The sequence below is a fragment of the Pundamilia nyererei genome, unplaced genomic scaffold (genome assembly GCF_000239375.1).
Source record: "Pundamilia nyererei isolate P.nyererei 1_Seehausen unplaced genomic scaffold, PunNye1.0 scaffold00027, whole genome shotgun sequence".
Classification (NCBI taxonomy): Eukaryota; Metazoa; Chordata; class Actinopteri; order Cichliformes; family Cichlidae; genus Pundamilia; species Pundamilia nyererei.
Window position 1 is genome coordinate 2511699 of NW_005187428.1, and position 9173 is coordinate 2520871.

Genomic DNA, 9173 nt, shown 5'->3' on the forward strand with positions numbered 1-9173 from the left:
GACTGTCAAACATGCACTTAAGAAAGCCGCACGGACTGGAACAGACCCACATCTAGTGCTGTTGTCTTTGAGGAACACTCCAGTCACAGGACTTAGTGTGTCACCTGCACAAATGTTGATGGGACGGGTTCTCCGCAGCACCCTGCCATGCACCAGTGCTGTGTTGAGGCAGTCAACCCCACAGAATATTCACGACAAAGTGCGCGGGTTGCAATCAAAGCGGAAACGCCACTATGATCAGCACGCAAGACCATTGCCTGTTCTGACCCCAGGCGAGACTGTGCACATGCAAACAAGGCGCGGTTGGGAGCCAGCTGTTGTAACTCATCGGCGAGAGGAACCACGCTCCTACACTGTGCAAACACCAGATGGTAAAGTGCTCAGGAGCAACAGGAGACATCTGAGGAAAATACACCCAAGTCTGTTCAAGGACACACCCATGGACCCAGATGAACTGTCCGTTCACACCCAAGAGCCAGTGGAGCCACCAGCAAGTGACAGCCCAAAAAACTCTAGTCCTGCAAGTATGGACAACACACCCACATGTTACACACGCAGTGGCCGAGCAGTAATACACCCTGCCAGGTATAGAAACTGAGTGATCACGGAGCCTAACGTCACTCTTCCCTGTATCTGAATTGTTCTAGACGAGTTAGATATATGTCTTGTTGGAAAAGAATGAAAAGATGTCATGTTTCAGATGTTCATTTTGACATGTCTTATCTAATCTGTCATGTGTTCATCTGTTTCAAAACACTACACTGATGTGTATTTGCATTGCTCAAGTGACAAGCAATCTGAGGTGTGCTTTACTTAATGTCTCAAGAATATAATATTGTTAATGTTCCTACGATTTAAAAGGTGCACTTATGTTACAAAATATTGGAGTTAAGAGGTAGTATCTTTATCTCGGAAAAGAGGGATGTGGTATATTGTAATAAGCAGCAGCTATTACTACCTCCCACCAGTAGGTGGTACTGTGTTATTGTATGTGTTCTGAGCTTATGGAGTAAAAAGTCCGGACCTCCACCATAGCCTCGTCTCAGTCCTCTGTGCTTGGTCTAAGGTTATTATTGACCACAACCCACGCTACACGGGCAGTTGGAGCAACACTGCATGAAGTGTACAACACATGCAAAACAGCAAGGCCGCAAAACGTGAACCGTGTTATAGCGACGGACCACTGTACATAAAACTGGTGTCAAAATTTGTGTTTGAATATGCTTCACAATATTGTAATAGAAACAAAGACAGCGCAATGGCACTCAAAGTCATCTATAAGAAAATGTATTTGGATTATTAACCTTTTGACTCTTGAGATTAAAAATGTCTTTTGCAAGAGTGTCCTAATCTGACACCACACAGCAAGAAGAGTTTGGGTTTGGATCTCCTGACTTGCTCAACCCTTCTTTGGGGGATTTCCATGTTCCCCTTGACCCTGTGTGGGCTCACTCTGGTTACTCTGGCTACCGCTCACAGTTAAGTTAATTGGAGGCTCGAAATAGTCAATGGATGTGAGGTAGATAAAATGCATAGTGTTGTGCTAATTTGTGCGTTCAAAAAAGAAGTATAACGTGTGTGGAAAAAAGCTTTTTAAAGTGTCTTTCAGGGGCAAAATCTTCATCTGTTTAAAGTAGATCTATCACATTTGACTGAGGATTCTATATGTGCAGTTTTCATCCCTTTGTGCTTTATGTCTCTTAGCATGAACAGTGTCTGATGTCACTTACATAGTGCTCTGTGATTTGCTGATGAATATCCATGTCTCCCAAACCAAGACTCAGCTCTCCACTCTCAGTGATGACAGCACAGTAGGTTGCAGTGCTGTGCTCTTTGAGCCTGGCCACACCACTTGTGTTCCTACAAAAAGTTGAAAAGGAAAAAACAAATATATAATTTTCATCTTTAAATAAGATTTTAGCCGTGCATGGTATTGACTAAACACCATTGTTCACATACCATATGTTTGCAGTAGTTTAACACTGCATCACTGTTTGAATCAGCTCCAGTAGCTGAAATGAACAGGGTTTCTTGGCCTAATCTGCTTAGAGAGTCTTTAAGGAAACATTCAGAGAAATTACTCACGAAACTCACGAAACTATGTTCATGATGTAAAATATAATCAGATAAAAAAAACAACCAACCAGCGATGTTTCTTCCTACACCACCAAATGATTGACAGACACTTCCTGGGTTAGTTTGTCCAAACTGAAAGAGATAACGGGAGTTCTCAGAAGTCAGTCTGGTTCACCTCCTCTGCACTATTGTGGCTGATTCCATGTCGTAAATGAAGCTTACTTTAAGTGCTTTTGTTTTTCCCTTGGCGATAAAATCAACATTTATTCCTCCAATCACAACCTGCAACAGAATAGTCATTGCATGCACTGTTATGTATGACTGTTTGATTTTCACTATTTTAGAATTTGAAAAAAATATGTGTTTATACTCACAATATTGGAATCTGAATTGGATGGAGATTTTGACGCTTTTGGAGAAGTTTGACGTTTTAATCCTCTGTCATTCATCTGCTTTGACAGAGCACAGGCTATTTGACTGCCAACTTTTGCGTTGTTATGAATGAGAGCAATGTCTTGAAACAGAACACGTTAAGGACACATTAGTTCTCATACACTGTAGGCCAAAAGTCTCCAACAGTAACATTGTCATGCCAGTCAATCATCTTCGTACTCTCTCTCTTTTTTCACCAAAGTGTTTGATACAATCATGTTTACTGCATAATTTTTTGATGAGCCAGACTTTTGAAAGGATACTGGCCTGAAGGGACTTCCCTTGAGTCAGGGCACTGACTTTTTGAAGAATGAATGGCGTCACATCTTTTCCCATCACACCTTCAGCCCTTGAGATTTCAAAGCAAGAACAGAAAATGATGCTAATACTGATATCAGTGATATTAATCAGTGACTTTAGGATACGTGGGGCATCAGGTATCGTAATGTGGCCACATTTCAAATCCAAAGTTGGCTCCTGAGAGAAAATCGAAAACAGATTTTCCGTACCTTGCCTCTGCCACTGCAATTTTTATAGCATCTTCAATCTGCTGTCCAGATGCTGCGTGCTCCTCTGGGATGGGCACAGCTAACAGGACGCCACTTTGGAGTCCCAGGGACAAAGAGCTTGCTGAGTGACCAAACAAAACCGCAAAACAATAAAATAAATATCATACAAAAAATAGTAACCCAAACTTGCTGTACAGTGAGTGTCTAACATTCTATTTGCTAAAATGTGAGGTAAAATGAGATAGTAACTAGTACTGAATTTTAACATGTGAGTGCTCTATCAGTGTTTATTATGGCATAAAATTGTGATATACCAATAAGTTTTGCAGCCTCCTCAGGGTTGGAGACGTGGCATGCAGACCTGAATCCACTTTGTGGAGAGAAGAAAGCTGGAAAGTTCTTTGACTGTCCATAAGTGGCTACACAGACACCCTGTGTCTCCTAGACAATCGATTGTATATACATTTTAGATGAATTCATACAGGTTAAGGATTATAATACACTGATTACTAATACATATTTGCTCTTCATACTGAAATATGCACCACTTTATTAAGCCTGCCACACTAGAATGGGGGGTGTAAAAATTTCTTACAAGGAACTCCAGTGTGCGACCGATGTCCAGAATGGACTTGACCCCAGCAGAGATGACAGCGATGGGAGTCCTACCAAGTTCTGTGAGATCCGCACTGATATCCAGACCTGGGAGATTATTAATCTAATCAGAGAAACTATTTTAAGCTTTTACCTAAATACAGTTAAAGAGACTTTTGAAGTTATCTAACTCCTTCACGTTTACATAAAATCTCAGGACAGTAAGCGACCTTACTGTTGGGACATCCTTCCACATTGAGACCTTAAACAACTGTAACCAGATGTGTCTTTTCTTTACCAACCGTGTGCACAGCACCATCTTTGTTCCTTCCTTTGTGGCAAAATTAACAGAAATGTAAAATTTGCCCACCTGACAACATATTTTGTTTACTCCAAGCACAGCTCTTTGTGAAATGATATGAAAATGTGCAAAAGGTATTTTCAAAAAATGTGGGACTCAGCTCACTATTCTCTCCATCTCTGTGAACTCCTCCAATACCCCCAGTGACAAAAACAGGAATCCCAGCTCTGTGTGCTGCTATCATAGTGGCTGACACCGTTGTTCCTCCAGAGAGTCCCTGAGAAAAGAACATACATCTAATAAGTGGATGACACTCTGCCAGTATTTCATTTAGAGTGTGATCAAAGTGTCAAAGACTCACTTTGCTAATGACGTAGGACAGATCACGCCGTGACACTTTCTGGGAGATCTTGCTCTGGGCGAGGTGGTCAAGCTCCTCGGACGACAGTCCAACATGGACTTCCCCACTGATGACGCCAACCGTGGCGGGAGTGGCTCCTTCAGCTCGTACAATAGCCTCTACCTCCTTGGCTGTCCTGTATAACACTCCAACTCATCATTTAATCTTAAAACAAATATTACCTTCTGGTACCCAAGTTTGTTGGTAATTGAAGGTCATTTTTGGCACCTCAGGTTATGTGGGTAAGGCATGCCGTGTGTGATAATTGTGCTTTCAAGGGCAACCACGGGTTTGTTTTCTGCCATTGCCTGTGACACAGATGGGTGAATTCTGAGGAGGCAATCTAAAGAAGAAGTAATCATCATTATTTCCATAAACTGGTTATAAACTGTGTTAATATTATAGCTTTTAATATCAGTGATACAGTGCATTTACCCTTTTTGAGCATTGTCTTCTGGCATGTTGTTATTTCTCTTCTTAGTACAAGAGCAGAGACTTGCCTCAGTATCCTCATTTTGTGTGGGTCAACCCTGAGAGCATGAATGATTTTAGTGTCAATAAAGTTGTATCAGGTGATCTTCTTCTTCTGATCAACTTACGTGAATCAAGATGGCAGGTGCTTTTTAGTTAGATAGTTAAAATAACATTTGTACTACAGAGCTGCACAAAAGTCGTTAGCCACCTATCATTTTTTTAAAAATATTTTACATGTATGAAGCCAGATTCTCTTTAGTTTGTGAAGGTCAAACATAAAAAAAAAACATTAAAAAAAAGGACCTAATTCAAGGGTTGAACCAGTGTTAGCAAAGAAATAATTGTAAATTATATCTTTGGGCACATTGTTACTATCAATGTGCTTTACTATCACAAAAACACATAAATTATACCAATTTCTTTAGTTGAATATACAATAAATGTCAAAGAAAACAGTTTGACAGGCATAAAGTTGTATATTTGCCCAAAAATGTTGCCATGAAGCAGTTTTCATAGCACAATGCTTTGACATGCCATCCCTGCCACACTAAATCAGCATCAGTTTGCATATCATGCAAACAGGTCAGTAGAGGAGCCCATCAGTATCACCCTTTACATCGCCCTGCACTTGGAGAAATCCATCTCATATTGCTCTTTCTGGACTTCAGTTAAGTCTTTAACACCATTTTACCAACCAGTCTAACTGTGTAGCTTGGGCCTGAACTTGGACATCTGTAGCTGGATTTTTGATTTCTAGTGTCAGGTTAGTAAAGCACACAACCTCAATCATCGCTCTGAACACTGGTCTTGATGCGTGTGCAATCATCCAGGCAAGGAAATCCCCCAAAATTGATTCCCATTGTTAATACGTGGTTCTGGTTCTGGTCATTATGCAAATGTACTGGTTCCCAAGAATGTGTGACGAACCCTCTCCTGTATGTTCTCTTCCCCGATGATTGTCAACCCGTCCATGTGACAAACTCCATCATAAAGTAAGAGATGCTTCTGGCCCTTCATTTGATGTTTTAAAGGCAGGGAAACAGTGAGGAAGGCTGAAGTATGCCAAATTACAAAAAACTTGGACTGCAAATAAGTGGCAAAAACCTTATGGAGTGATGGCTACAGTTTCTAGTTCTAAACATCATTAGTATGTTAAGAGACAGGTACAACAGTGAGTTTCTACAGCCATCTATAGAATACAATAGAAACTCTGTCATGGTTTGTAGCTGCATTTAAGCCAGTTGGGAATCTTGGCAAAGTTGAAAGTGGAAAGCGTCTGTTTGGCACTGGCTTCATTTCTCAGCATTAAACACATTGACAATGCAGTAAAAGCATACTTGGATAGAAAAACACAGCTGAAAACTATATGTCATGGACTGGACTCCCCTGAGCTCAGACCTCAACATTATTGAAACAGTGTGGGATCCTCTTGACAGAAAAAAGTCAGCAAGACTGTTGCACAATACTGAAAATATTTAATGTCAACTTATCGAAACAAGAAAGAGATTACAAGAGAAAGCTGCTTCAAAGTTGAGAAAAACACATTCTTGCTGCTGAATCAAGCGTTACATTTACACACACAGCATTTAGTTGAGATTTCATGGTTCTTCAACACAAAATGCAAACAGTGACATTAAAAAGGGACTACAGAAAAAATCAAACTCTATTTTTGTCTATAAATTAAAAGCAATAAACTTTACCTTGTGTTTTTGAAGGAAAAACTGTTTAGCCTCCCAAATTTATTCTACCCTACAGTGTGTTTTCTGCCAAAGCAGGGCACAATGCCTGCACAGTCATTGTGAGACACTCTGTGTACCAGAAAGTTGGGATAAGTTCCCAGCACCCTGACCCAATTTTTTTTTTTTTTTGGGGGGGGGGGCACTGACACTAGCACACTGTGAGTATTTTTCTACATAAATAAATAAGGGAAAAGGCCATTTATTACTTCCAGCATAGTAATGTGAAAGACTCCCTTTAATCCAAAAGAAAGTAAAGAAATACTGCTGAGAGAGTTAGAAAAAAACACATAATACTTAAAACTGAATACATTTATAGACCTGTCTTGATCAAAAACATTCAAAATGAGAAAAAGGTCTAATATATAGAACAAAGTTTGGGTCTTACCTTCTCCACTGCAACAAAAATGCTACAAACTTTGCCCACAAGGTTGAACTTTGACCCTGTTAACACTGTTTACACAGCCCACAAGCATCAACAGCACATTTCAATAGTTTAACCTTCTCTGTTACTGTCTCCTGGCAAATCAAATCAATGCAAAACCACACAGAACAAAGAGCAAGCAGATCATGCACAATATAGTACAACACACAGTAAATAAGAATATTTTTAAATAAATGTACAAAAATGTCCTAGTAAAAATACAGTTTTTATGGTTTGTAGTGGAATGATACATGTATTACTTAGTTTCTGTTCTCCCGTGTACATATAAAGACATGGTTATCACAAGTATGAGAAGGTCTTGATGCTATTCTATTTAACTTGTTAAATGAACTACATTGTGGTACAGTGGTTAGCACTCAAAGGTCGCAGCATGAAGATTCAGTAGGAAGGCCCTTTCGTGTGAAGCTTGCATGCTCTGCCTGTGCCTGTGTGGGTGTCCTCTGGGTGCTTTTCTTTTGTACTATAGCCTAAATACACTCTTGCTGGATTAACTGGTGATACTAACTTGGTCATAGATGTAAATATAAGAGTTTGTGGTTGTCAGTTTCTCCGTGTTGTCACCATGATGGACTGGAACGTAGTAGTATTCACAATGAATAAGTTGCCCAACTTTAGTCATCTAAACTTAACTTAGTTTTTCTACGACAATGATTCCATAATGTTTTTTAAGTTCTGAGAACTAGTTACATTTCACATGTACCTGCCTTGCAGTCAGTGTTAGCTGGAATAGGCTCCACCCCCTCTGCCACCCTAAGTTGGATACGAGGTTAAGAAAATGGATAGAAGGACGGTCACAAGTTCTGAACAATTAGTGGGTGGAAGTGCACTGAAGAGAACATTTGAAGATTTTCTGACAGATAAAGTTTTGTTTCATCTGCGGTGAAGTCGTCCTTTGTCTGCACGTGATGACTGATAACTTGGACTGGGTGAAGAACATAATCTGTTTTAAAGCTGGGGTATATGGGAGGGTTTTTATAGATTTCATATGAAGTCTCCTCAAACTCCAATTCTGAGCTTTCCAGTAGCTCCTCTTCAAACCAGCGTGGATGCTTCATCTGGTATGCACGGAAAGCCTCTATAGCATCATGCAAGGCTCTACCTGAAGGACACAGATGGTAAGTGTCTTCTGAAAGCCCTTCAACTTGCTTCACAATGCCTGGTTCATGTTTTTCTAAGTCCAGGATTCTGAAAAAGACCTCCTCGAACTGCTTCATCAGCTTGTATCGTACTGTAATGTTGAAAGGCGAAGGAACGTCTTCTTCTGAAGAAACGCCATCAAAGTAAGCCACAATGTACTTTTTGAACGATGCAGATCGGATAAAATGAGGAACCAAGAGGCTGAGGGACGGTGTGAGCATGTCACCTACAGATGAACAAGCGTCTTCTCTCATGAAAACCTGTTTGTCACCACACATGGCTCTCCACTTGGCTTGTACGCCTCGTGAGCACAGGATTAGTATCTTAGCAGAGGATTTCTCAATTTGCTCTTTGTGCCAGTCCAACCACTGGATCTTTCCAAGCACTCCCAGTCTACTGGAATCCAGCAAATCCAGGACCACCTCCGTACCACATTTGTTCATCAGGAAGGCACAAAGCTTGAGAACAATATTTTTGTATAAAGGGTGATCGAGGGAGTGGATGATGAGGACGCTCTTTCTCTCTTTGACTTGCAAAACTTGTGGTTGGTCTCTGGCAGTGGGTGAAGATGTGTCCAAAGGATCTGAGAAATAAAGAAAATCGCTAATTAACTATTTATCTATTCAAGCTTCTGTTTAATACAGTGCATGTTTATAAGAAGACAAACCTTTATGAGATGCTCTCCAGAGCAAACAAGCCAGACAAATACTAATTAACAGCAGTCCAACGGCGGCCTTTATAAGATAAGTCCTAGTTGGATAATCTAAAAAGAAAGAAACTCATACTTACATACTTTTTATATAACTAAACATACGTAAAATGAATTACAACATGACTATAGGTTAATGTAAGACTTCTGATACCTACAATATGATTGGTAAAAATTGCACTTACACTGGCAGTAATCAATTGTTTTCTTGGGGCTCCAACAATTATTTTGGCATTGCCTAAAAAATGGTTGGACCTTCAACACAAGCAGAGTAGAATGAGCTCTTGACATATTATCTCTATATGGAAAATGATTTCACTAACTGTTAAGATTGGTACACTAAGTTAACTCACCATTACT

General features: G+C 40.1%; 1 protein-coding gene across 1 annotated transcript in view; it reads right to left on the reverse strand.

Moving 5' to 3' along the window:
- The window catches only part of LOC102212975 (pseudouridine-metabolizing bifunctional protein C1861.05), a 17822-nt gene extending 11239 nt beyond the window's left edge, over nucleotides 1-6583 (reverse strand). Inside the window, exons 1-14 of the mRNA XM_005728132.1 lie at nucleotides 6487-6583; nucleotides 4748-4842; nucleotides 4541-4655; nucleotides 4274-4448; nucleotides 4078-4189; nucleotides 3613-3719; nucleotides 3332-3458; nucleotides 3018-3138; nucleotides 2772-2857; nucleotides 2451-2590; nucleotides 2299-2358; nucleotides 2145-2208; nucleotides 1959-2054; nucleotides 1731-1858 (exon numbers count right to left, since the gene is read on the reverse strand). Of these exons, the coding sequence (XP_005728189.1) occupies nucleotides 1731-1858; nucleotides 1959-2054; nucleotides 2145-2208; nucleotides 2299-2358; nucleotides 2451-2590; nucleotides 2772-2857; nucleotides 3018-3138; nucleotides 3332-3458; nucleotides 3613-3719; nucleotides 4078-4189; nucleotides 4274-4448; nucleotides 4541-4655; nucleotides 4748-4826 (1410 nt within the window). The 5' untranslated portion in view covers nucleotides 4827-4842; nucleotides 6487-6583. The remainder of the gene's footprint in view (nucleotides 1-1730; nucleotides 1859-1958; nucleotides 2055-2144; nucleotides 2209-2298; nucleotides 2359-2450; nucleotides 2591-2771; nucleotides 2858-3017; nucleotides 3139-3331; nucleotides 3459-3612; nucleotides 3720-4077; nucleotides 4190-4273; nucleotides 4449-4540; nucleotides 4656-4747; nucleotides 4843-6486) is intronic.
- Between the last annotated feature and the right edge of the window lie 2590 nt (nucleotides 6584-9173).